Below are 27,821 nucleotides of genomic sequence, written 5' to 3'. Positions count from 1 at the left end.
AACTCATGCTAACGGCTCTATAAAGAGAGGTAACAGGGACAACGCTACATACTCGGTCTCTCTGAGAACTGGTATTGGAGTCCAGCTCAAAGACATCAAGGTTTTCAACAAAGCTCGGCAGCAAGGTGAGTGAACGCCGAGGAGCGTTAACATTTTGGATCCGTACTGTATGAAATGTAATTTGGATCTCATGTCTGATAACAGGAACAAACGTGTGCAAAGACAAAAACGGCGGGTGTGAGCAGCTCTGTCTCTACCGCGGCAACGGGCAGCGTACGTGTGCCTGCGCTCATGGCATGCTGGCGGAAGATGGCTGCGGCTGCCGCGACTACGACGGCTACCTGCTGTACTCAGAACGCACCATACTCAAGAGCGTCCACCTGTCGGACGAAAACAACCTGAACGCGCCCATAAGGCCGTTCGAGAACCCCGACCACATGAAGAATATCATCGCACTCACGTTTGACTACAGAGGAGGTGGAGGGAAAGGAGCCAACCGCATCTTCTTCAGCGACATCCACTTTGGAAACATCCAGCAGATCAGTGATGATGGATCCAACCTCAAAACCATAGTAGAGAGTGAGTTTGYATGTGCTTTTCTTTGATTTAATCAGCTGTTTCCTCAGTTTATCTACTGTATTCCCTGCTCCCAGCAGATACATGGCATCTCATTGTTTAAGGCCTTTTTTTAGTAAACAAAGGAAAAACACCACCTTTAAAAATTGCTTCCCCTGATGGGAAACCTTGAAGAAGAAAGGTTTGTTTTCTAATAAAACTCCCACATGACTAAACAAAACCAGGAAGAGAAGGTCCATAGATAGAGCTTCATTTACTTATCTCAGTGTAACAAAACACAGGTGCAGTGTTAATGTTTTACCATTTCTGCTTTAATCTTTTTTTACAAGGAACAACCAAGTGATTCAGAGCTGTTTCTCCTACTGTGCTTGTAAACCAGCAACTCCCAGAGCAAACCTCGTGACCCTCTTGCATAATACAGTGTTCATGTTGAGCAGAGCAGTGCTTTTGATCAGTTTAAGTTGGAGATCATTCAGTTTCTTTGTAAAAGCAGTTTGTTTCAGTTTTAGTGGCAGGCAGCAATGTTTGGKTTTTGTTTTTTCCTATTGAAGATCCTCAGTAGATCCTGTCTGAACTTTTGGGACATGAGCACATAAAGGATGGGGTTTATCACCGTCGACGAGGTCGCCATGAAACGTGAAAACACACTGAAGTCGCCGTACCGAGGTGACGCTCCTGTCGCTCCAGTCGCATTTGAGCCAGTCGCCAGTAAGGTCAACGTGAGTCCGTAGGAGGGCAGCCAGCACAGGGTAAAAGCCAGAACCAACATGGCTGTTGTTAGAGTCACTTTACTTTGGTAGCGCTCCACTTGAGGGGCCCTGCCGGCATGTTGACCCCTACATAGGAAAACAAAGATGCCTCCGTATGCCACTGCAATGGTAATCAGTGGAATCAAGAACGCTGCGAGGAAGTGAACCAGCCCGTAGATCAACTGGTCTTGGTGAGACGAGAAAACAAAGCAAACAAAGCCACCACCATTTTGTTCCGTGGTTCCCACTGAGCGGAAAACCAGCTGGGGAAAACCCAGGCAACAGGCCGGGACCCAGAGCAGTCCGGCTACCGCAGACACATTGCGAGGGGTGAGCAGCCTGTAAGCCCTGTCAGGCTTCACCACAGTCAGATACCGGGAGACGGCCAGCATTGCCAGAGTGAAGGCGCTAGTTGACGAGCACGCKGACCCCAAGAAACTGATCAGACGACACATGAAGTCCCCAAACGGCCACTCCTGCATGGCTATGGAGGCGGTGTGGAAGGGAAGCGTGGAGAGGAGGAGCAGGTCTGCAGCGCTCAGCGCCACCAGGAGGATGTCCGTCCCCGTTCCTGTCAAAGAGCCCTGGGAAGCTTGTCCAGTAGGTCTCCCCAATCTCCTCCATCGTCCACACAAGATCACCATCACCACGGTGTGACCAGTGACTCCCAGCAGCACAATCAGACTGTCTAGGATCGGCACAATGATCTTTTCCACGTTGGCCAGCCCAGAGTTGCTTCTGTTCCCCAGCTGATCCTCTGAACCCAACGAGTTCTGCATCTTGTCCTTAATCTGAGTCAGAGCGACGCTGTTGAAAGTCAAGTGCTGTTTGTTTGGACAGTTTGCTTATCCAGTCATAAAACTGCTGATAATACATGCAGGAATAATTTGTCATAGCGAGGGTCGATAACACTGTTCTAAGAAATAACATCACACAGATTTCCAGGCATTTAACATCAACTATGACTCTAATTACCACAAATTATTTCCTCATCTTTTCTCTCCAGTTTCACATGACACAATATAAAAAAATCATAGCATTTCAGTCACCATAATTAGTGCTTTCCGTGTGCTGTTCATGATCAGTCCATCCAGTCAGCTCCAATGAAGGCGAGAAACTTCCAAATCTCTTCTTCCTGTTTGGATCAGAGAGTATTTTGTGATTTCCTGTCGCCTGACAGCAGCTTCACATGAAATCTCAGTCAGGCACTTTGATCCACATTCAACGTTCCTCCTCCCTCCAGGAGAGGAATCTCCTGAGAAACATTCTGGAAACCGGTGAGCAGGTGAATAGTTTGACAGAAAAGAAGGATGAAACAGTAAACGGCAGGTGAACTCTGGACCGATGGGCTGGCCGGCTCTCTGTGGGAGGGTCTAACACAGCCTAACGTTTAGGTTTTCCCATGCTTCGTGTTTGCAGCTTCTTATCTGAAAGGATCTGCAGATTGTTTAGAAGTGCTRACTTCGATCTGGCCTTCACAAATCCTGTACAAATACTGTACTATGAGTAAACAAAAAAAATCAACATTAAAGCAGTGTTTGCCTTTAAAATCTGGGGTAATTATTGACTACCGGCCTGATAGCGAATACTGAACTGCAATCACATCTAGTCCAGGTAACGGCTATAAACTCAGTGTCAGTACAGCCGTCATTAAGAGCCATAAATTCAGCTCATCTGTGTTACTGACAGTGAAGATGCAGGTTCATCAAGTTTGTGTTTTTGTCCCAATCCAACAATAGCAGTGGATTTATACAAACGTAAATAGGCTTTAGGACAACAGCAATGGAAGAGGAGGTGAACCAGGAGGAGTTTGAACAGAAAGCTGCAGCAGCTCAACTCATTAACAGCGTGGAAGAAAGAGGAAATGGAGAATAGATTTCATGTTATGGATTTTTATCACTCTCTGATTTATGAGAAGCAGAGTGATTTTTTTGTGAGTTGCTTGTTTTTACTCCATTCAGATTTTCCTTGCTTGCACAACATAAATGCACCAAAGGTAAAGAGTCAGCAATGAGTGTCTCACCTGGACCTGGTGGTAAACCTCAGTTTGATTTGGCCAGAGGTGTGACAGTCTGAGATCATATCCAGTAACAGTAACAAGAGGGGGTGATTGTTATCCTTTGCTTATTTTTGGAACAACCCGGCTCCATCTGAAGCACACGAGAGCACATATTTGTGTGGACGTATTGTCTTTCAGCAGCAGGAGGACTGTTTTCTCTCTCCTGCTGCAGAACTTGGTGTTTCTCCATCTTGGCTCCCTTCTTGTGTGTTCTCTGGCCTCCCTGCAAGCAGGAAGCTCAACCTTTTACACATTTCAAAGCTTTGCAGCAGAAAAATTACCTCTTTTTTTCCTTTTCAAAGTGCGATGGAAAATGATATGCAAACTGGTCAACTTTTCCTTTGCTATTTGCTGGGTAAATGTCCAGAACGTCACATTGTTCTTTCTAAAACCAAACCATCGTGTCCAGCATGCAGCCAGCACTAAACTGACACCATTGAGCCTGGTTCTGCTGGAGGTTTCTTCCTGATTAGCAGGGAGTTTTTCCTCTCCACAGTTTGCTCAGGATGGGAGACTGTGATGAAGTTATTCAACACAATCTGCTGGTTTCTTCTTTTGATTGTTCTTTTTATGTACAGTGCCCTGAGACAACGTATGTTGTGACTTGGCGCTATATAAATAAACTGAACTTGAACTTAAACTGACACCAGAYGAAACACAACATGACCTGCTCCTTTTTCTTCTCTTCTTGTCTTCCTCTCGTGTTTTCCAAGATGTTGGCTCGGTGGAGGGTTTGGCGTACCACAGGGGCTGGGATATGTTATACTGGACCAGCTACACCACCTCAACCATCACCCGCCACACTGTGGATCAGAGCCGCTGGGGGGCCGTGGACAGGAACACCGTGGTTACAATGTCTGGAGACGATCACCCGAGAGCCTTTGTTCTTGATGAGTGTCAGAGGTCAGATCTGGTTCTGTTGGTTTTATTTACACCTTTACCTTTACCTGGTACGTTTCCTAATATAACACCCGTCCATGCCGTCCTGCAGCCTGATGTTCTGGACCAACTGGAACGAGCAGTCTCCCAGCATCATGCGCGCCACTCTGGCTGGTGCCAACGTCCTCGTGATCATCGGCTCGGACATCAGAACCCCTAACGGCCTGGCCATAGACCACCGGGCTGAGAAGCTCTACTTCTCTGATGCCACACTCGACAAGATCGAGCGCTGCGAGTACGACGGCAGTCGGCGATACGTGAGTTTCAGGAGCTCCTTCAAATGTCATTCCTAACTGAAACTGAAATCTGGTTTAATTTGATCATTTTTCAACAGAGGATGTTCTTAGTTTAAAAGTCTTATCTATATGATGTTGGTTYCTTTAAGGATTAACAGCTGGCAGCTTGTTTGTTTTTAGTTATTCAACACCACCGATTTATAGCTGCGGTTGTACTTTCCCCCGGCAGGTGGTGCTGAAGAATGAGCCGGTCCACCCGTTTGGCCTGGCGGTGTACGGAGACTACATCTTCTGGACTGACTGGGTCAGGAGGGCGGTGCTTCGTGCCGATAAATACACAGGGGGAGAAATGAAGGTGTTGCGGGCTGACATCCCTCAGCAGCCAATGGGCATCGTCGCTGTGGCCAACGACACGAACAGCTGTAAGTTTTCACATAAAGTCAGGAATCATCTGGGTGTTTGGCTGTTTTGACTTGAAGTGGTAAAATATGAGACTAACTTGAACTTTTATAATATTGGAATAAAAAATTTGAGATGGATGCTTGATCGACAGTTGTGTTTATCCTCCTGAATGATGTCTTGAATTGTTTTCTCTATCGTATTTTTACCCACGAGTTTCCTCATTTATTGAATTTTATACTCTTTAATGCCCACAAACCCTCAAACTAAGAGCTTGTTGTAACAGCTTCAAATCCTGGTGGTAATGAGTCACAGTGAGTGGTGCACTTAGCTGAAGCTGAGCTGTTATTGTATTCATGCCTCATGTATGTTAGCTGATCTGGATGCACACAGATTTATCCATAAAGCACTTTTAGAAACAASAGGAGTTGGTGCATAAATAGTCGGGAATTATAAACTTAAAAAAAGAAAATAAGACAAAGACTACATTGTCAACTTATGAACAAAAAAAAAGGCAACAGAACAGCTTGTACTAGAACAAAACTGGAACCAAATATGAAGTAGACTATAGAGAGAAGATTTAAGAAAACAAAGATGAAAACACAACGAAAAGAAGTCAAGACAGAAAGATGAAACGACAGCCTTCAAACAGAAAGTTTCCTGCAGGTCTTTGTTTCTGACTTTCCTCCTGTTTGCACAGGTGAGTTCTCTCTGTGTCGCGTCAACAATGGAGGATGTCAGGACCTGTGTCTGCTGACCTCTGAGGGAAGGGTTACCTGCAGTTGTCGTGGTGACCGGAAGCTTTTGGAAGACAACACCTGCACTGGTAAAACAAGATTTTATGCTGGTTAAAAAAAACTCACTTAAAGTCTGTTTATGTTGGTCCATCGCCTCATTCTGCTCAGAGTTTGAGGCTAAACAGACAATGCTGGTGTCTCTGCCATGAAGTGATAATAATAATTTATTATTTTTAACTTTAAAATTTGCAAAGACCATATTAACTATTCATTTTCTGTGTGGACTTAACAAGATAGATTAAAAAAAGGCAGGAAAACACTGGTGTGAATGCTTCATACAGATAAACTGGATTCATTTCATTGATCCAGTCTGATCTCCTGCATCCCTGTTTGTGTTTGTGCTGTTCAGGTGCCAACACCACCTGCAACAGCATCGATGAGTTTGAGTGTGGAAATGGAGACTGCATCAACTACACACTGACTTGTGACGCCAAGGCCCACTGTAAGGACAAGTCTGATGAGAAGCAGTCCTACTGCGGTGAGTGAAGTCTTGAGATTTATTCATTATTTTATTTTTTGTCATTTTTTCTCTCTGCTGGTTGAACGTTGAGTCCATCTCTTCTGGTTTTCAGCCAACCGTGTGTGTAAGAAGGGCTACAGACGCTGTGTGAACGGGCGCTGTGTGGCACATAGCTCCTGGTGCAACGGGCAGGACAACTGTGGAGACAATTCTGATGAAGTTTTCTGTAACAGTGAGTCTACCCTCCATCATATATCAAATCTGTTCAAATCATGCATATGCAAATGCATGATCATCTGCGAATCAACATGAATCACATCAAAGTTACAAAAACGTTTTTGTCACATTTATTTTGCGGTAGCGTCGCTTTCAAGCTTTGATCTAAAGCACCGCCTGTGTCTTTAACTCTTAAATTCAATTAGACTCGAGGCTGATTTGCTTTTTAAATTGAAACTAACCAAGCCTCCCTAAATGCTCCGTCTCCCCTGATTGTTGAGTGTACCAGTTTTCACAGTGAGGTGGAAAACTCTTAGAATGTAATCACTCGATGCACATCTACAACTGATCACCTGATCGAGTCAGTTTGATTCAAGATGACATCACAACTAATCAAACTTAGAGACACAAAAATGTCTGTAACTCAGTCAGTTTTACACACAACTCATCAGATGTTTCAGTCACACATCTGACTCTGAACACTATCATTTCTCTCAGCCACGCTGTGCTCAGCCAGTCAGTTCCAGTGTCGAGACGGAGGCTGCATCTCCAACTCCAGCAAGTGTAACCAGAAGGTGGACTGCAAGGACGCCAGCGATGAGATGAACTGTCGTAAGTGAAGCCAATCAGGATGTTTTCATTTAAACAAAAGTCCTCTCTTTGCTCAGTTTCTATTTTATTATTATTTTTTTATATCAAGCGGCCACGGACTGTTCCTCCTACTTCCATCTGGGAGTGAAGGGAGTGATGTTTCAGAAGTGTGAGTTCACCACACTCTGCTACGCACCCTCGTGGCAGTGCGACGGAGCCAACGACTGCGGAGACTTCTCCGATGAAAAAAACTGCGCGGGTATTTTTGATTCATCTTCCACTGCTTTATTCTGTAGAATGAGTGAAACACATTTTTAGGTGTTTTACATCTAAAATATATTTTTAATTTAACCAAAGTAACAAAAAACACAGGAGTTTTCTTCTGGAAAAACATTCCAACGCCTGGATCCACTCATTGAGACGCTCACCCTAAATGAATCTCTGCTCTGTCACTCCATCAGGAGTCTGGAGAACGAAGTGCCCCACGCCTTTCTTTGCCTGTCCCAGCGGGCGCTGCATCCCCATGAGCTGGACCTGCGATAAGGAAAACGACTGCGAGAACGGTGCTGATGAAGCTCACTGCGGTATGGAGTGAAACAAAGCCAAACACGGCCTTTACTTTGCTTTGCTGCTGGAGTTTGGTCATTCATAAGCCACCCCCCCCCTTTTTTTGCCCCTTTAGATAAGTCCTGCTCAGCCACCCAGTTTGAGTGTGGAAACCACCGCTGCATTTCCAGTCGCTGGGTGTGTGACGGGGCTGACGACTGCGGCGACGGCTCCGACGAGGACAGCAAGTGCAGTAAGTGTCGGAGACGAACCGTTCAGTCGAAGCAAATCAAGGGAAAGTTCAAACCATTGAATCTCAACTGAACTCTTTCTTTCCCAGACAATAAAACCTGCAGTCCCGATGCGTTCCAGTGTCCTGGATCGCACGTGTGCATTCCTCAGCTCTGGAAGTGCGACGGCGACAAAGACTGCGCCGATGGAGCCGATGAGAGCGTTAAATCTGGCTGTGGTGAGTCCAAGCAGAGGCTGAACGAGTTCATTCTCCCTGAGAAACAAAGATAAAGCTTTTACTGCACAGCTGGAGCAGGGAAAAAAAGTATTAATTTCCCACCAAATCTGTCCCAGTGTTCAACGACACATGCAGCAGAGACGAGTTCATGTGCCAGAACAGAAAGTGTATTCCCAGGCACTTTGTGTGTGACCACGACAAGGACTGCAGCGACGGCTCCGATGAATCCCAGGAGTGTCGTAAGTTGCCCCTCACCTCCCATAGGCCACAATTTATGATTATATTTGATTCTTGCACTGTTTTCACCTGCCTGTGCTGTTTGTCTTCACAGTGTATAAAACGTGCGGACCCAACCACTTCCGCTGCGACAACGGACGATGTCTCTTGCACAAGTCTTGGGAGTGCGATGGAGAGTTCGACTGCCACGATCACTCAGATGAAGCACCAATAAACCCTCGATGCAGCAGCTCAGGTTAAACGCACATAAAAAGTAACAGCAAATAAAACCAGCAGTACAGAAAACTAAGCATCAATAAGAGCACATCTGTCATTAGAACCAATCAGACTTCTAAACAAGGGAATGTACAGGATCTCTACAGCAGCACTCTTAGCAGACTAAAAATCATTTCTGAGGTTTTGAAGTTTCATCTTCTTGACTTCACTTGCTTTCCATTTCATTCCTTTACCTCGCTGAACAGAAAACCAGTGCAACGACACGATGTACAGCTGCATCAACGGAAACTGCATCAACGAGACGCTGCTCTGTGACGGTCACGACGACTGCGGCGATGGCTCTGATGAGCTGAACTGCCTCATTAACGAGTGTCTGAATAAAAAACTGAGCGGCTGCTCTCAGCTGTGTGAAGACCTGAAAATAGGCTTTAAGGTAAGCGGACGGAATTCACCGGAACAAATCCGTGAAAGAAAACAAAAAACAGCCAGCTGTTGCTTTATACCTGTTTTACTTCACCTCCCCAACAGTGCAGATGCAACCCTGGCTTCCGTCTGAAAGACGATGGGAAGACGTGCGTGGACGTAGACGAATGCACGACCACTTACCCCTGCACGCAGCGCTGCATCAACACACACGGCAGCTTCCACTGTCTGTGTGTGGAGGGCTTCCTGCCCAGTCCTGCAAACCCAAACATATGCAAATCGACTTCAGGTAAGGAAAACGGCAGGTTAATGCCAGCTAGCCGAGTGTTTGAGGCCAGTCTCCTCATGTATGATAACCACCACCCTACCCCCACCCACAGATGAAGAGCCATTCCTCATCTTTGCCAACCGCTATTACCTGAGGAAGCTCAACTTGGACGGCTCCAACTACACTCTGCTCAAACAGGTCAGGCCTGTGAATCTGTGTGATGGGAACTGGAAACCGTCCTGCAGCAGTTTCTCTGAGATTAATGCAGCTCCTGCGCTTTGACAGGGATTAAACAACGCCGTCGCTCTGGACTTTGACTACCGGCAGCAGATGATTTATTGGACCGATGTGAACACACAGGGCAGTATGATACGACGGATGCACATCAATGGCAGCAATGTTCAGGTGGGTGCTGATAACACCTGCCTGCTTTCATGACATCATGTCAGATTGATATTCATCTTTACTGCTCTGTGTGTGTCTGTGTGTGTGCGCAATCCAGAAGAAATATGTAAATCCTTTTTCGTGACACCGAAATGATTTTCTGCTCGCTCTCTCTCTCTCTCTCTYTTTTTTCTCAGGTCCTTCACCGCACATTACTCAGCAACCCTGATGGTCTGGCAGTGGACTGGGTGGGAGGAAACCTGTACTGGTGCGATAAGGGACGAGACACTATTGAGGTGTCAAAGCTGAACGGAGCGTACCGGACCGTTCTCGTCAACAGCGGTCTGAAGGAGCCACGTGCCGTCGCTGTGGATGTGCGCTACGGGTAAGAACGATTATGCCAAAAAAAAGGGGGAAGAAAAAATTGTTTTTACAATTATGTTTGGAGACCCAGATGACTGCAATACTGTGGCGTATTAAAACCACTCTGGGGAAAAACATAAAAGGAAGTTTAGCTTTTTTTGAGTGTTTGTCAACTGCTATTGACATAATATTAGTGCTGGGTGGTATGACCCAAATTTTATATCAYGGTATTTTCAACATTTACACCGGTTTGACGGTATTTTTACTGTATTTTTCTTTTCATCACAGGTCAGCTGATAATAAAATTTAAAATAACTTTTTTCTTTTACTGTACCTCTGTGTCGCTGTTTCCCTCTATGTGTCTTTTCTCTGACTGGTGGTTGTAAACAGTAGTCATGCATTTTGGTCCGGTCGTGAAGGAGGAGTGTTAAGAAAAGATTATCGGGTCTATTGTTTTATGTTATTTAATAAAACTTATCAGGACGACTCACCTCGCACATCAGTCAACTCAACTCCTCTACAAAACTACTCCCCCCGGGCTTTTCACAATAGAACCACGTTAAGTCTCCATCAGCATAATGTCTCCATATTAACTAACTGTGCACGTCACTGAAGAGGTGTTTACTACATTCAGCGATGGCGAAAACTGGATGTTTTTTTAACGTCAGTCAATATAAGCAGCGGAATCGCCACACGCTGCTGCAACAAGCTGCTCCAAACATTAGCCTGCTAACAAACATAGCAGTGCTGCGAGGAAAAGTGTCCCCCGGGAAACAGTTCACTGGCGGCCGCGACGAAACATTCCGAACGTGTTCAGGCTATTTAAACCAGTATGTCTGGTATTCAGAAAATTCATATAGCAAAAATAAAAACCGGTATTCTGTACAAAACGGTATACCGCCCAGCACTACATAAAATGAGTTTATATTAGAATTGCTTATTTGCTGTTCATGATAGTGTGTTTTCATTGTGTTTGATCTCCACTGTTTCCGTTTCCAAACTAAAAGAATATTAACACAAATTATCCCTGACAGGTATTTGTACTGGTCCGATTGGGGTGACAACCCCCACATCGGGAGGATCGGGATGGACGGTACAAACAGGAGTGTTGTTGTACAGGATAAGATCACCTGGCCCAATGGACTGACCCTGGACTTCGTAAATGACCGGGTCTACTGGGCCGACGCTCGAGAGGACTACATTGCGTTTGTCAGCATGGATGGAACCAACAGACACACGGGTCAGTATTTTCACTCATGTCGTGTTCCTGATGTTTTTGTTTTTAACTAACCTACATGTCCATCTGTGTGTCCATGTAGTCCTGATTGAGGACATTCCACACATCTTTGCCATGACTCTGTTTGAGGAGTACATCTACTGGACAGACTGGGAGACTAAGTCCATCAACAGGGCTCATAAAACACTGGGAACCAACAAGTCCATGCTGATCAGCACCCTGCACAGACCAATGGACATCCATGTGTACCATCCATACCGGCAGCCTGAAGGTATCAGCGAGACCCCCATGAACCACACGTCCCTGTTTTATTTACTGTAATAACAACGGTTTACATCTCTTGCTTTTGATTTGATTAGTGTCGGGCCATCCATGCCAGACAAACAACGGAGGCTGCAGCAACCTGTGTTTACTCTCACCTGAAGGGGGCTTTAAGTGTGCATGCCCCACTAACTTCTACTTGGCACCTGATGGCAGACAGTGTTTGTCCAACTGCACCGCAAGCCAGGTGAGTTTGCAGAGGGCTGTTATTTTAGATATTGGCTGGCTTAGACGTGATATAAACAGAAGATGTTTACAGTTTTCTCTTCTGCGCCTTTAGTTTGTTTGCAAAAATGACAAGTGCATTCCGTTTTGGTGGAAATGCGACACGGAGGACGACTGTGGGGACCGCTCAGACGAGCCCACAGACTGCCGTAAGTATCGAGTGCAGCTAAGGAGTAATACTGCTGAGTCAGCGTGCGCAGTGTTTTCCTGTTTACAGCTTCTTCTGCGTGTTCTTGCAATCAAACTACTTCCACAACCATTATTCTACTTTAACTATACTGACTGACATACCAGACTTTTGGTGCTTGTAATATTTATACATTTTGAATATTTTTTTGTTTTTATAATTCTTTATTTTATAAAAATTGACAATACTACAGCAAACAATAGTTACATCYCCCCGTGGTGACAGGTCCAGTCTTTGACCAATGCCATGTTCCTCCATTCTAAATATTTATATTTTTATGAACTCATATATATTCTAACTTTATATACACATTTCTCCTCTCTCTTTCTGTATGTACGAACGTACGTCCATCCATCCATCCATCCATCTACAAACCGGGGGGGTCATATATACACACTACATGGGGTACACTACTGGGGTAAAAACAATGATAACAAAATCAAAAAATAAGAACATACATATAGTCAGAAGACTGTTAGTCAATTGTAGAGTGCTTTTTGAATTATTTAACTATTTTTACTAAGATTTTCCACAAAAATTTTGCGATATTTAACTATTTCAAAGCATTTTTCTCTGAAATCTGCATTCAGCATTGTGGCACAATTTTTCTCCCTTTGTCCTCCTTTTGCTAATTTTAGCTTTTAGCTACTGTTGCGCTGATTTTAACTTTACCAATTCAGGTAACAATTCAGCAAATTTTAGCAAAGCCATTCAACACACAGCAAAAAAAATAGCAATTTCTCTATTTTCATTTGCTGGTTTGTCAGAATGTGATCATGAGTTGTGTGTGTGTTTAATTCTCCCTGTAGCTGAGTTTAAGTGTAAACCGGGTCAGTTCCAGTGTGGCACCGGCATCTGTACCAACCCTGCCTACATCTGTGATGGAGACAATGACTGCCAGGACAACTCAGATGAAGCCAACTGTGGTACATAGAGATACACATTAATTTAACATTTAAAAATGTGCATATTTTTAGTAGCCATTTGTACATTTGAGGGGTTTTTTCTTGTTGTTTCCCAGATATCCATGTGTGCTTGCCAAGTCAGTTCAAATGTTCCCACCCAAACCGCTGCATCCCCGGCATTTTCCGCTGCAACGGGCAGGACAACTGTGGAGATGGAGAGGATGAGAAAGACTGCCGTGAGTCAAAAACACTTCTGTAGTTTCTTAAACATTGGCAGAGCTAAGTTATGGTGTGACGTTAGGTCTACTTTAATTTTCACAAACTGAAATTTGCTTGTTAATGTTACATCGCAAAATATTATCAGCACATATAAATCTGATAAATCCTCGCTCACTGCTTAATTTCTTCTCTCCTTTAGCAGTGCTCACAGGTCAGATCGTGTTGCATAGTCTTATTATTGTGACGATTTCTGAGCACAAACTCAAAAATCACAAAAATTGCAGTTTTGGCTCAAGGTCTAAATGAGCATTTTTACACATTTTAACTAGAACTAGAAACAACAAAGTGCTGCCAAAATCCAGAGGAATAATTGAATGTGTGTGTGTTATTGTTGCAGCCGAGGTCACGTGCGCTCCGAACCAGTTCCAGTGTGCCATGAGTAAGCGCTGCATCCCGCGGGTGTGGGTGTGTGACCGGGACAACGACTGCATGGACGGTTCTGACGAGCCTGCAAACTGCAGTAAGAAAACAACAACCTCTGCATGAATCTGATCAGCTGGACCAGGGCGAGTCTGGTTTTTTTTTTTAACCCGTGAAATCCTCCGCACTGCAGCTCAGATGACGTGCGGCGTGGACGAGTTCCGCTGTAAAGACTCGGGACGCTGCATCCCAGCTCTCTGGAAGTGCGACGGCGAATCGGACTGTGGCGACGACTCAGACGAACCCAAGGAGGAGTGTGGTGAGGAACGGAGCTGCTTTGACGAAGGAGGAGGACTTCAAACGCTGCAGCCACTCTTGAACTTTTCTTCTTGTCTCTCAGATGAGCGGACGTGCGAGCCGTACCAGTTCCGGTGCAAAAACAACCGCTGTGTACCCGGCCGGTGGCACTGTGACTACGATAATGACTGTGGGGACAACTCAGATGAGGAAGAGTGTGGTAGGTTCTTTATCAGTTAGAACACACACTGTCTGATCAAACACAATCACAGCTCATTTTAAATGTTTTAGGTCTCTGATGTTAGCAAACTGGCTGATGTATTGATCAAGATAAAGATGAAAGAAAATTTCAAATTACCGTACTGTAGTAAATAGTAACAAAGGTACTTAATAAAAAAGTCCAAATAAAAAAACTATAACTGTATTCATAAAGAACTACCAAAGCAGTGTTCTGTGGGCGTTTGCACATCTCACATCATCTCATGTCTGTTTTGCATTTCACACTGACCGGTTGCTGTGAGCCAGAGGTAGGTGTTGTCACATTTCACATCAACCACAAACCTAAACTACCCGGCCTTGTGTTTATCCCGGCTTTTTATCTGTTCTGCAAGCCTTTTTCCCTTTTTTTTCAAATTCCGCAAGCTCTTCTCTTCCACCTTTTTATAGCGTCAGCATCTTTGTGCCCATTGAGATCATCCCCCTGAGATGAACTATCAGCACCTTTCTTTTTTCAGTCTGCTCTGTTCCGATCTTTTCCTTTCCTTGTTACTTCCCTCTGCTCTTTAGTTCTTACTGGACGAGGCCCCTCCCGTTCCTCTAAGCTCGTTTCTTTCTGTCCTCAGCGCCTCGAAAGTGTTCAGAGAGCGAGTTTTCCTGCACAAATGGCCGCTGCATTGCCGGGCGCTGGAAGTGCGACGGGGACCACGATTGTGCTGACGGCTCCGATGAGGTATCGCTCCGTCAGCTTTGGAATCAGGCACAYCAAGAGGACACTAGAGCTAGGCTTGCAGAAATGTTTCACACATCATGTCTTCTGGGTGAACAATGTCAACAAGTCACAGCCAATTACGCTCATGTTTTGGACTTGTCCTCCCATAAAGAGGTTCTGGTTTAAAGTTTTTCTAATGGAACTGGAGAGGATAATGCTCCTGGTGACAATTACCTTGTTTAGGGGTGTGGCCTATTTTRCTTGCTCTCATCTCTGTAAAAAAGGCCCCAATTGCAGGAAGCTAATGTTGCTAAATTTGACATCTCTTTTTTATTTTACTCCTCTTTCATCCTCCTACATTTTTTTTGAGGACCGAAACACAAAATAAATGAATAAATAAATAAATAAACAAATAAATAAAAAATAAATTGGACATCTCTAGCTCCACTTACATATTTAAACTGGATTAGAGAGGCCCTTCATTTTCTTAAACTGGTTTGTTAAACTTTTGTTCATTCACTGCAATAATTATATCTACAAACAAGTTAAAAATATTAGATTATAGTAAGTAAGTAAGAAAGTAAGTAAACTTTATTTCTATAACACCTTTCACAGACACAAACATCACAAAGTGCTTCACAGAAAGCAAAAATAACTAAAAACAATAAAACAGATCACAAATATAAAAAACAACAATAAAAACACAATAAAAGCGCATTAACTAAAAGACTGTTTGAATAAAAATATCTTAAGATGTTTCTTAAAAGAGTCAGTAGAATCAGAGCAGCGAAGGAACAGAGGGAGAGCGTTCCAGAGCCTCGGGGCCACCACCTGAAAAGCTTTATCTCCACAGGTTTTATAATGGGTTTGAGGGACCACCAGCAGCATTTGAAGACCTCAAAGTCCTGGATGGACAGAGAGGCTTCAGGAGGTCCAGTATGTATTTGGGGGCCTGACCATGAAGTGCTCTGAAAGTTAAAACCAAAATTTTAAAATGACTCCTCAAATGCACAGGAAGCCAGTGCAGAAAGGCTAAAACAGGTGTAATGTGGGCTCTCCTGTGGGTCTTTATAGTATGAATCTTCTTAAATTAAGCAAAATAATCTGCCAGTGCAGTAAGACTTCTTGAAAAAAATGTCCAGGCTAACAAGTTTAAAACATTCTGCTCTTGCTTAGTTTATTAATCACTAAACATGATCAAAAATACTTTTTGGCAAAATATAAAATTGTAAGATTTGGTTAGATTGGCAATTTTTGCAGGTGCTTGATTGAATAAAAAGTAAAAAATACACACACACACACACACACACACACACACACACACACACACACACACACACACACACACACACACACACAGTATATGTGTGTGTGTGTGTGTGTGTGTGTAGAAGCCACACTAATGTAAGTAATGGTGTTTTCCTTCAGATTGGCTGTGATGTGAAATGCGACAGCCATCAGTTCCAGTGCAAAAATGGCCACTGCATCACCATCCTCTGGCGCTGCGACGCAGACGTCGACTGCATGGACGGCAGCGATGAGGAGAACTGTGACCGTGGTGAGGAGAGGAAACAATCGTTTAAATCCTATTAGGCCCAAACTGTTTCACTGCTGGTAACAGAGGGCTTTTTTTTTCCTCCCTGTTGGCGTTTCAGTGGGCAGACACTGTCTCCAGCACGAGTTCCAGTGCAACAACTCGCTTTGCAAACCGCTGCGCTGGATGTGCGACGGCGAGGACGACTGTGGAGACAATTCAGACGAGAACCCGGAGGAGTGCGGTGAGATTTATCCCACTTCAGATGTCCGTCGTCTGTCACATACAGAGTCATTTTTTCTGCTATCTAACCCTCCTCTCTTCTGGTCCTTCAGGTAAATTCCAGTGTCCACATACGAGGCAGTTCCGCTGTTACAATGACAGGGTGTGTCTGCCGCTGTCCAAACGCTGTGACGGTGTGGATGACTGCGGAGACCAGAGCGATGAGCTTTACTGCCGTAAGTCTCAGAAACAAGAGCAAAAGTTTTGATCTTTTTTTTAGTAAGTGTTAAAAATAAATCTTTTTCTGTCACGGCTGAAGGCAGTGTTTTTGCCCACGTCAGTTCACTTGTAGTGTTAGCAAAATATCTCATGAACCAGTAAATAGAGTTCTATGAAACGTTCACAGTGTCATTATCAGATGTGTCTCTACAACAGATTAACTTTCAAGATGGCCGTCACAGCTACACAATCTTAGTTTAGGAATATTAAGCTACAATTTGGTGTCATAGTTGAGTTATCCTCAGCACACACCTATTCTGAAAGATTTTTTTTAACTCTTACTGTCTGTTAAAATATCTCCTGAACGATTTTAGTGAAAATCTAAAAGGAATGAATAAATCTACATTTCATTTGGAGCCAGCCCTATTCAACATGGCCGCCACAGCCAACTGACCTTAGAAAATACTAAAATAGTTCTAACTCTAACTCTATAGTTCTAACATGTTTTTAGATATTAAGCTAAAATTCAGTATGGTTGTAGCTTAGCATCATTCCTAACACATACTTTGATGGTGAGGTTTTGCGATATTGCATGTTACTGCACATCATGTCATTTATGTTTTGTTCAAAATCGGCTATAACTCAGTAATTTCTCATCATAAGATGGTCTTAGTTTTTTAAACTCTGCTGATTAGGAGTTTTTATGACGTGTTGAGAAAAGTAAAAAAACTGTTTTTTGACACGTGTTCTTTTCCAGCAACACTTCCTTTCCCACCGGTTTGTCAAAAGAACGAGCTCCAGTGCTTCAACGGTCGCTGCATCAACTCCGATCTGTTCTGCAACCACTTCAACGACTGTGAGGACTATGGCTCAGATGAAATCAGCTGCACGAAGAAAGGTGCGTTGCACACCCTCTCTCCTCCCGACCTTCCCGTCCCRTCATGTGTGGGTATCAGTTGTGACTGTGGCGTTCTCTGTTGCAGACTCGGGGCGCACGGAATGCAGCCGCAACGTGACRATGTGCGGAGACGGCGACGAAGCCCACTGCGTGGTCAATGGCACCGTCTCCTTCTGCTCCTGCAAACCAGGCTTCCAGCCCAACGGGCGGAACAGATGCGAGGGTAATGTTTGCTCTGAACTGTTTTTTTTTTTTWTTTTTTTTTTTTGCTGCATAACGCTTCAACTCATTAAAACTGTTTCCCGTGGCCTTCACAGATAAGAACGAGTGTAAGCAGTTTGGAATGTGCTCCCACATCTGCAACAACACAAAGGGTTCCTACAAGTGCAGCTGCCACAAGTATTTCAGCAGAATAAATAACACCTGCAAGGCCGATGGTGAGCATCCAGGCTTTGTTAATGTTTCAATCGTCAACAAGTGCATTTATGTTTGTGCAAGTACCCTAGTGTGAAGCTTATGCAGGTTTTGTTCAGGTTTTGAATAAAATGTGGGAAAGACTCAACATTTTTGGTATGTTCCAGTGTTCCTACTTATTTAGACATCCTGTTTTCTACAATAATAATAATTCTATCCAGAATTGTTTGCGTTTAAATGCAGACATTAATCTGTACAGTTTCTTCCACTGCATAGCTCAGCTCGCCTCCTTCCACGTTTTCCCCTTCATGACATTTCCTTTCCGTCTCCAGCTCAGGGACACGTGCTGTACATCGGCGACGACAACGAGATCCGCAGTCTGGACCCCTCCATGCCCGGTTGGCGCTACGAGCAGATCTTCCACGGCGACGCCAACGTGCGCATCGACGCCATGGACCTGCACGTGAAGACGAACCGGCTTTACTGGACCAACTGGCACACGGGCCGCATCTCCTCCTACGATTTGCCCGCCTCCTCCTCCTCCTCACAGAGCAGTAACCGTAACGGGCGCCAGGGAGACTCCCGGGTGGTTAACCTAGAGGTAGACATCTGCGCGTCCTGCTTGCACACGTGGTTTTGCCGGTTCAAACTCATGTGTGTTTATTATTATATTATTTTCCTCCCGCATTCAGATTCCAGATCTGAAGATGCCCCGGGGCATTGCTGTGGACTGGGTGGCAGGGAACTTGTACTGGACTGACTCTGGGCGAGACGTCATCGAGGTGGCCCAGATAAACGGTGGACGCCACTGCAAAACTCTGATCTCCGGCATGATTGATGAGCCTTACGCTCTCGTAGTGGACCCCCCGAGAGGGTGAGAAGGGAAACAGAAAGATTTTTATAATTTTAAAGAAACAGGCTCTAATGGTAACAGCCATGACAGATAATAGATTTATTTTTAATCCTTTAGGAAAATGTACTGGGCGGACTGGGGCAACCACCCCAAGATTGAAACCGCTGCTATGGATGGAACCATGAGAGAGACGCTGGTGGAAGACAACATCGAGTGGCCGACAGGTAAAACCAGCTGGTCACCTGGTAAAAACTCGAACAGGTTCAGCTTTTCCTAACAGAGCTGTGCTTGTGCAGGTCTGACAGTGGACTACTACAACGAGCGTCTGTACTGGGCCGACGCTAAACTCTCCCTCATCAGCAGTGTGAGGCTGGACGGCAGCGATGCAGTTGTTGCTGTAAACACGTTGAAAAACAGTTGAGTAGATTTAACGTGTTGTAACCTATGGAAACGATCAGTTTTTTCCACTGCTGAAGACAAAAAGGGGATTTGTTTTTGCCTGTTTCTGTTTATTTATCTGTCTGTTAAATTTGAATGAACTAATGGACACAAAAATTGTTGCAACAGATCATTTCACAAATATCGTGCTATAATGTGATGAGGTAGTAGCTGACAGTCGTACTCTGAATGCTAACAGATTGCTCAATTATTAAGTCACTTCTCTTTGTCTGTTAGAAAAGTATGTGATAAAACACCAGGCAGATTTTAGTGAAATTCTCAGAAAGTAAAAATTAAATATTCGACTACAACTCATGAACATTTGGAGTCAACTCAGCTCAAGATGGCCACCAAAGCTAATTGACGTTAGCAAACACAAAAACTTCAAATTTACAAACATTAAGCTAAATTTTATTGTGGCATTAGCAGATAGATAAACACAACACACACTCTGAGTGCTAACAAATAACATTAACCCCACTGTAACTCCATCCCTGCTCAAAAATCTGGCATTAAATGGGACAAAGTTGTTTTTTATTACAATAAAAGCTGTATTTTAATAATCCTCAGCTTCCATTTGTGGGTTTTTGCTTCTTCCAGAGCTTGAGCATCCATTCAGCATCGATATCTTTGAGGATACCATCTACGGTGTCACCTACAGGAACAATCAGGTCTTCAGAGTAAATAAATTCGGTAAAGGCCCCGTGGAGAACCTGGCAACCGGAATGAACCACGCCTCAGATCTGGTTCTGCAGCACCGATACAAACAACCTGAGAGTGAGTAAAGGGAGGAAAACTGAAACCAAAGCTGGTTAAAACAGTAAAGAATAACGTTTGGTTATGTTCTCTGTTTTTCTGCCAGTGACTAACCCCTGTGACAGGAAGAAATGTGAATGGTTATGTCTGCTGAGTCCCAGCGGGCCCGTCTGCACCTGTCCCAATGGACGCACGCTGGACAACGGCACCTGCGTGGAGCTGCCGACTCCCACGTCGTCCCCCGTCTGTGAGTGAGCGATCGGGACGGCGCGACTCGTGAACACACAGCGTGTGCAGGCGTCTGAGTAACTCTGCGTGCCTCTCTGACCCACAGCTCCTCCCAGCGGGCCCTGCTCCCTCCAGTGCATGAACGGTGGCAGCTGTTTCCTGAACGCCCGCAAGCAGCCCAAGTGTCGCTGCCAGCCGAATTACAGAGGGGATCGGTGCGAGATCGATCAGTGCAAAGACTACTGCAGGAACGGAGGGATATGCACACCTTCTCCTACAGGTAACTAAAAACAGAGCTGATAACACAAACTTTATCCCCTATCGTCCCACCCAGCCTTTTTTCAATTTAATCCTCGGTTTGATGTGATGGGTCACATATTTTGACCCTACTATCCTACTATCATCAAGCAAACTAAACTGTTTGTCCTCCCGCAGGTTCTCCTACCTGCCGATGCCTGACGGGCTTCACGGGGCCGACATGTAACCTGCACACCTGTAAGGATTACTGCAAGAACGGAGGCAACTGTACCGTCAGCTCAGGAAACCAGCCGACGTGTCGCTGCCCCCCGGACTTCCTCGGGGACAAGTGCCAGTACAGTGAGTGTTCCTCTGTTAGGTCGTGTCAGCAAGGTTTTACTTGGTAATAAAAGTCTGTTACAGATGGGACTAATGCACTGARATGTTTGGTGTGTGTGTGTGTGAGCAGGAAGCTGTGAAGGCCACTGTCTGAACGATGGCACGTGTCTGCAGAGCGAAAAGGGCACCAAGCTGTGCCGTTGCCTGCCTCAGTACATGGGCGCCACGTGTGAGATAGACAAGTGTCACTTTTGTCGAGACGGCGAATGTCTTCCCGCCGACGGTTTTACATCTACGGAATTCAAATGCCGGTGAGAGTGCTAACACACACACACAAACACACAGCTGACAAAATGATCTCATCCAAGAGTTTTTTCGTCTTTTTCATTCATCAGGTTTTGTTTTTTGTTTCCTTTAGCTGCAAAAACGGCAGAATCCAGCCCAGCTGTTACACATGTGATACAAATGAGTACTGTGCAAACGGCCACTGCACTTTGAACCCTAACACTCGTCTTCCAGAGTGCAGGTAAAGTGGGTTTGATTTGGATGTTTTGGTCACCAGTTTTTTTCTCTCCTTTGAAAAATATTTGTTGTTTGGTTAGATGTACCCCAGGCTGGGCGGGGTATCGCTGCGAGTCTGTGGCCGACAGCAWTGAGGACCGAAGCCCAAGTGGACGTAAGCTAAGCAGCAAAGAAGCTGGACTTCCTGCGATGTGATGGACCTGAGCCCAACTGTGTTTGTGTTTGCAGGCACGGCCTCCATTGTTGCCGGAGTGTTGATCCTGTTGATTCTGATTCTCCTGGCTGTAGGAGCCGTGTTGTGGTACCGGAGAAGAATGAGAGGGTGAGTAAYCACGAAGGCATTCTCTGGCTTCTCTTTCTTTCTTCCTCCCACGTTCTGTTTTCCATTTTCCTCTCCTCTCTGTAATGGCGTGTCTTTTGCTCCTCAGGTCTAGCCGGCCAGGAAAAACCGGCTCTAAACGCTTGCGGTAATAAATCGCCAGGGTTCCAAGTCCTTCCTTCATACTCGTTCTCCGTTTTTTTTTTTTCCATTCTGATGCGCTCTTTTCTCCTTAATCATGAGTCTTGGTTGCTGTTGTGCCGTGCCTGGTCCTGTAGTCAATGTTTTGCCGTTTTCACTGGTGTTCATGGGAGCTGTGGAACCATCCCGTTCCTAAAGTCAGTTTCTGTCTTCAGAGCAGCTCCGGGGCAGATCTATTGACCCGACACAATGAATAGATCTGTGTAGGTGTTATATTGTCCAGTGCTTTTAGCTCTTTTGTATAATTATGTCCATCTTATTGTTCTGTGCTTTGGTTTTGTACTGTGGTCGTGCGCCTCATGGAAGATGGAGATTCTTCTTCCAAGCTTGTCTTGGAAAATGTGACTTAAAACATGCATCGTTTCCTTTTATTCAAAAGGACYATTTAATTTTTAAAATCTAAGAACCTTACAGTACTGCACATAAGTTTTACCCAACCCCCAGCCCCTGATTTCTTTATATTTTACCTTCAAGGAACCAATCGGTTCTTTTAATGTACTCTTGAGTTACAGTTCTCTTCAAGGTCTTTCAAAGTTTTCCTCTGGACTTTAGCAGTTTTTTTATATATATTCATTTTGATGTTTGAAAACATGAGACGAGAACAAAAAAAGAAGCATCAGACTCAAGATTTAAAACTATCTACAGTAGATAAAAGCATCTTACATTTATATGAACTGAAGACAAAGGTAAAGATTCTGCAAAAACCTGAAAGAGGACCTGAGCTGCCCCATCCTTCAAGGGTCCATTGACTATTTTTTAGCTTATAGATCTTTGGAAATCAACTTCATGCTAAAAAAAAACTTTTCTGCCTCTCCTACTGTAATCTTTGGTGGTTTTTATAGATTCAGTTAATTGGGAGCAAATTGTCAATGTGACAAACTGCTGTTTAAAAACTACCTGAAGATTGAAAAAATGTTTATTTGCTAAATTGTCTGTTGTGTATCAACTCAACAGCTTCACCTTTTACTTAAGTTAGTTTTTTGCCTAAATGAGTTCAGGTTAAAGGGAAATGGCATAAAAAATAAAAAACCATACTTGTGAAAATGCTTGGATATTGGGGTTGAAACAGGTGTTGAGGAACCGTCAAGAAGCCTGAAGGCGTTTGAAAGATTACCAAAAGCGTGGTTCCTTAGAGACAAAACATTAAGAAACGAGGGTTGACTCTAAACTTCTGCACAGTACTGTTTATATCCAGGCCCAGTGAGTTCTGACCCGGCCGGGATYGATAAAGGCTGGTTTCGTGTTGGTGTCTGTGTTGTGGCTCAGCCTGGATGGTGGTGAAAGTCCTGTTTGCAAAGTAGCTGCTTGCACTGTTCGTGTAATACTGAAGCAGACAAGAAGGTATGACTGTGTTTTTGTTGTTGTTGCTCTATAGAGCCAAGGGCTTCCAGCACCAACGGATGACCAACGGGGCCATGAATGTAGAGATTGGAAACCCTGCGTATAAGATCTACGAGGGCGAGCCTGATGACGACGCTGGGGAGCTGCTGGACGCARACTTCACTTTGGACCCAGACAAGGTAAACGAAACAGTCAAGCTCAAACTCTAAAACAATCGTTTCCTGATTCCCTGATGGATTATTCTTCCCGTTGTTTTAGCCCACCAACTTCACAAACCCCGTCTACGCCACTCTGTACATGGGAGCTCACAACAGTCGCAACTCTCTGGCGAGCACAGACGAGAAGAAGGAGCTGCTGTCACGTGGAGACGAAGAGCCCCTCGTAGACCCTCTGGCCTAGACTGACCATCAGCTGGATCAGAATATTCCAAAACACTCCCCACTTCTTGCCTTTTTGAAGAAAAGCTAAACAACAACAAAATCAAGAGCGTGATGAATTGCTAAGGTGTGAACACTGTAAAAAGCAAAAATGTACAAAAATGAAGGACTACTTTTGTATGTGATTGCAGTATTATATTTTGTTCTTTAGAGATTCCTCTGGTCAAAAAAAAAATTTTCTATGAGAGATTTTTAATTTACACTTTCTCCTGTACCCTTTACCTAAATAGCCACTACCTCTGTAAAAAAAAAAAAAAAGAAAAAAAGAAAACAAACATGAATGGAAAAAAAAATCAAACCGAAAAAGATGCTATCAGTGAAGCGATTTCAATTTTTTATTTTTGTATGGATTGTACAGATGAGAAAATYGACCATTTGTTCCATTTCACCAGTGCCAACTGTTTGCTTGTGTGGACTTTGAGTGGGAAAAGCAAATTCAGTTTTCTTTAACAAAAAAAAGAAAGAAATCGTATCGGTACGTACGTGATTTGACGGGTTTCTCAGCGAATCTGTGTGAGAAAGATCTGTGAGAGCACCGTTTGTGTATAGCACATGTAAAAAGAGGAAAAAGAACAAAATGTTGATACCAGATGGAAACTACTTTTTTTTCCCACAATTTTTCCTCAGAACAATGTTCATATAATGATTGTGTTGTCTTCCTTGCACAGAATCTCACATTTGACAGTATTATGTGTTCTGTGAGGGTTTTTTTTACCGTCGGATGTAAAGAAGATATGATTGTTTTTTTGTCTTAAAAGTCGAGCTCATGTTGAAATGTGATTGTTGTTGTTGGGAGGATGGATTCAACATTCCACAGAAGAGAGGTTACAGATGTTAGAGATGAAAAGTATCCTGTTTGAACTATTTGTTACCAAGGTCTTCCTCCAGAAGCAAAGAAAGGCTGCTGTTCGGTTAAAGCGTGAGGATTAAGATGATTTAGCTGGATCTATCGTTCTTTTTCTTGTTTTTTTTTTTTTTCTTTTAAAGACCGAATAATGCATCTGGCTTTGTGAATAAATGTATCTTTCTGCCTTTAGAGAATCAAAGTCTGTACCTTCACAGTCTTGTTCTGCCTCAGTCTGAAGTGCATTATGTTCCTCCTGTCGTTCAGCGCCATCAGATCCGTCGTTCCTCTGTGCCCTRCTGCTGCTAACGCCACCGTCCGGTCGCTCTGACCCTTCCTTACGCTCAGCCTCTGTCCTCAAAATGCTGCTTCTGTCAAAAACAACCGCATCAGCCATGATCTCTCTACTGCATGTGTACAGTAACACAAGTCTTCGATGTAACGACGAGTTCTTACTTTGCTTTCCTGTTTCCTGTCCAGTGTTCGATTATGCCGTTGTGTACGTTTTGTCTTAAAAATCGAACGAGAAGTACAATCATTTTACCTAAAGGACACTTTTTTGGAGAATCATACATGCATTTCCAGACTTTCCTTTTGGATTTTGTTTTTTGATGAAAATTGACACATAGCTTTTATAGAACACGATGCATGGTGACTCGAGACTTTCTTCTGGAAAGAGAAGAATGTTGAGTTTTTTTGCTGGAGTACTTTACAAACAAAATAACAGATATTGTCATAGATAAATAAAAAACGTTAAAATTGTACAGGCAACTAGTTGGTGTGTTTTTGTGTTTTGTTGAGTGAAGAATGATTTGAGTCCATGTTGCGTAATTGAAACCTTTATTAAAGAATATAATCAAATTGACACTGGGTTACATTTATACACCTTCATATTATAAAATAAGTATTTTAAAGTAAATGATGCCAAATATGATTACACAAAACAATGAATGACATGAAATGTTTGAGTCATTTCCCAGTGCACCTCAAAGTAACCCTTGATTACATTAACCACATTTTAAAGCAATAGTTCAAACCTTTTAAAGTGGGGTTTGTTAAAAACTTGGAAACAATGTCTTACATGTCGTAGATTAACTGTTTAAATGACTGTAATTCAAAGAAATCATTTAATTTTGCCCAAGCTGTTGAGCTATAGGCCAGTCTGTCTGGGTCCAAAAGGATTGCTGCCATTATAAAACCACTTTAAACCTTAATATTTTTTATGTAAATGCAATTTTTTTATATATTTACACACTTTCAAGTCCACAGTTCTTCTGGCAGAAATAAGTTATTGTTGCAGGAAGTGCTACAGCCAACTGCAGCAGACACTACTTGTGCTTGAAAATGTTTTAAATGCCATGTAAAATAAAAGGTGTGATGTAAAATGTGTAAAGGTTAATAGGGTTTGAATGAAAGGCTAAGAATCTTTTGAAATTTGAACAATCCAATTTGGTTTTCAACTGGCTCTGACTGGCCTTTAGCTTTTCAATCCTGTCAATATTAAACTTTACTTTTATTTCTAGGATCTCTAGTTTTCCCCAACTGAGTTTGTTGAAAGAGCTATCTGCAAGGGGCAAGATGATTTTTGTTTCTGTTCAAAACACTCCACTTCTAAAGACCTATGGCTTTAACAAAGTAAAGATTGAAGCATGTGAATTCCGGTAATTTGTTAAATTTTGAAAAAGATTTCTTCTTTAATTTATTCAATGCCTTTAGCCTTCAGCTCCTCCTTGACTCTGCTGAGGTAGTCGGGGTCAGGATACCCAAAACTGTAAAAAACACAATGTGTGTAAGAGTTAATACCTGAAGCATTTACTCTAACTGAAAAAATAAAATAAAATAAACACAAACTGGGGTACTTTACCAGTCTGGTCCACCTGATGGAGAGGTCTTGTGGTGAATGTCATTCCAGGTCACCTGATTGTCCAAACCAGTTGTTCTGGACGTCCCAATGGTGAAAATCAGCTTCTGGTCAAAGGCTTTTTTCAGCAGGAGCAGCACTTCATTACCCTCTTTGTTGTCTGGAAGATAGGCCTGTCTGGCTATACCTGAGTAGTACTCACCAGGTTTGGGATGTTTTTTCTGTCAGTAGAACAAAGAGTTACCTGATAGTTGTGATAAAATATAATAAAAAAAATAGCAAATAATACATTTAAATTTTTACCGTCTGTTTCCCACTTGGAATATTGTAAGTGATGACTATATGACCACAGCCTGGAAATCCAGAAAGGGGATAACCAATTTTGTCCCATCTCATTGTCCCAACTGGCTGGTCTCCCTCTATCACACCAAACACATCTTTGCATATCGGACAAATGGGTCCTTGGTGCTTCTTAGTTTCTCGCAGGCACTTGTCACAAAACTCATGTTTACATTTCAGTTGTTTCTTGTTGGTGAATGAATCCAAACATATTGGACATCGTTCCTCTTTACTGTCCTCTCCTGATGGTGTCTTATTTTCTTGCTGTGTTAAATTCCCATTCAACTCAGGTCCATTGGAGGCTTCTCCTGACAGATAACCTTTGTCAAGGTTGTTCAGTGACAGATTAAACCCAGAGGCACCGTTAGGTTGTGAGAGACTCAGGTGTGAGTTTAGAGTCTTCTGGTACAGCTGTAGAAGAGCTCTGATAGCGTGATTCTCCATGGCAACGTTTCCTACAGGTCCGTTGTAAACAGCTTTGACAGTGACTTCATCCTGACGGTTGGTGGATTCTTTAAAGTCCACATTAAACTTCGATTTGATTGTTGCAACTTTCTCATGAAAAGAAGACATCTTCTTCCACTGGTCCTGCTCCATGGTCAGTCCGGTATTGATAAAATCATCGTTGATGGTCATCTTTATCTTCAGCAGTGGAGATCTGGGTCCGGAGTCATCAGCTTTGGTTGTCCCAGGATGACTGACTGTATGRTGGCTACTATTATCCCATCCTTTGTTGTCAGAGTTTCACCATTTAGTTTCTGAAGATCAGTCAGGGCTTAAAGATAAATATAAAAAGAACTATTTTATCTTACAAARTATCACAAAGTTATCAGGATGAAGACATTCTAAACAGATGTGACAAAGATAAAATCATCACGTCATACAAAYATGAAACATTGTTTTGACRGATATGCCTCACCTGGAGAAGGTTTAATCTTTATCACAGCACTCCCGTCTCCTAAGATGTCTTTGACGTCTATGTCCACCTTAATTCCATCTTTAAGTTTATTTGTGTTGAACCAAGTCTGCAGAGCTTTCTGCAGCATCTTCTGCATTTTTGGCTGCTGATCGGACAGTAACCAGTTTAGTGAGAGCGTGAGGAGAGTTTCAGGTTCTTTTTGGGATGAAGCCTGAAAACATAAAGTATGATTA

The 27,821-nt window shown here is 43.4% G+C and overlaps 2 protein-coding genes across 3 annotated transcripts; one reads left to right on the top strand and one right to left on the bottom strand.

Moving 5' to 3' along the window:
• On the top strand, window positions 1–25,231 carry LOC106533944 (low-density lipoprotein receptor-related protein 1; the record flags this gene model as incomplete). Of its 2 annotated transcripts, XM_014030413.1 has the most annotated exon segments (51): window positions 1–125; window positions 205–579; window positions 4,098–4,287; window positions 4,376–4,580; window positions 4,789–4,981; window positions 5,659–5,784; window positions 6,105–6,233; window positions 6,328–6,447; window positions 6,930–7,043; window positions 7,132–7,281; window positions 7,484–7,606; window positions 7,705–7,821; window positions 7,909–8,037; window positions 8,154–8,276; window positions 8,369–8,509; window positions 8,736–8,923; window positions 9,019–9,202; window positions 9,294–9,379; window positions 9,467–9,586; window positions 9,763–9,950; window positions 10,963–11,168; window positions 11,248–11,436; window positions 11,525–11,673; window positions 11,767–11,860; window positions 12,708–12,824; window positions 12,920–13,039; window positions 13,420–13,542; window positions 13,636–13,761; window positions 13,843–13,959; window positions 14,582–14,688; window positions 16,096–16,225; window positions 16,323–16,445; window positions 16,537–16,659; window positions 17,400–17,540; window positions 17,626–17,763; window positions 17,858–17,977; window positions 18,287–18,555; window positions 18,647–18,828; window positions 18,925–19,031; window positions 19,104–19,223; window positions 19,846–20,022; window positions 20,108–20,248; window positions 20,336–20,509; window positions 20,665–20,826; window positions 20,936–21,116; window positions 21,224–21,331; window positions 21,408–21,481; window positions 21,556–21,649; window positions 21,756–21,794; window positions 23,223–23,367; window positions 23,447–25,231. In XM_014030413.1, coding segments are annotated over 51 exon segments (7,363 nt in total), but the record flags the coding sequence as incomplete, so codon positions are not given.
• On the bottom strand, window positions 24,605–27,821 carry LOC106533945 (E3 ubiquitin-protein ligase DTX3L). Its single transcript, XM_014030416.1, has 4 exons — window positions 27,589–27,821; window positions 26,634–27,444; window positions 26,334–26,551; window positions 24,605–26,238 (listed from the first exon to the last, which is right to left on the bottom strand). The coding sequence occupies exons 2-4, from the start codon at window positions 27,303–27,305 to the stop codon at window positions 26,169–26,171; spliced, it is 960 nt and encodes a 319-aa protein (XP_013885870.1). The 5' UTR covers window positions 27,306–27,444; window positions 27,589–27,821; the 3' UTR covers window positions 24,605–26,168.

The sequence above is a fragment of the Austrofundulus limnaeus genome, unplaced genomic scaffold, assembly GCF_001266775.1.
Source record: "Austrofundulus limnaeus strain Quisiro unplaced genomic scaffold, Austrofundulus_limnaeus-1.0 Scaffold1057, whole genome shotgun sequence".
NCBI lineage: Eukaryota > Metazoa > Chordata > Actinopteri > Cyprinodontiformes > Rivulidae > Austrofundulus > Austrofundulus limnaeus.
This window is presented reverse-complemented; position numbering and strand designations above follow the sequence as displayed.

What these genes read in the sequence shown, in the direction of transcription:
- LOC106533945 (XM_014030416.1), bottom strand. Translation starts at nt 27,305, where the DNA reads ATGACCATCAACGATGATTTTATCAATACCGGACTGACCATGGAGCAG. An exon ending in TTCCAAGTGGGAAACAGACG is followed by an intron (nt 26,552 to 26,633) that starts GTAAAAATTTAA and finishes TTCTACTGACAG; the next exon opens with AAAAAACATCCCAAACCTGG. An exon ending in CCATCAGGTGGACCAGACTG is followed by an intron (nt 26,239 to 26,333) that starts GTAAAGTACCCC and finishes TGTTTTTTACAG; the next exon opens with TTTTGGGTATCCTGACCCCG.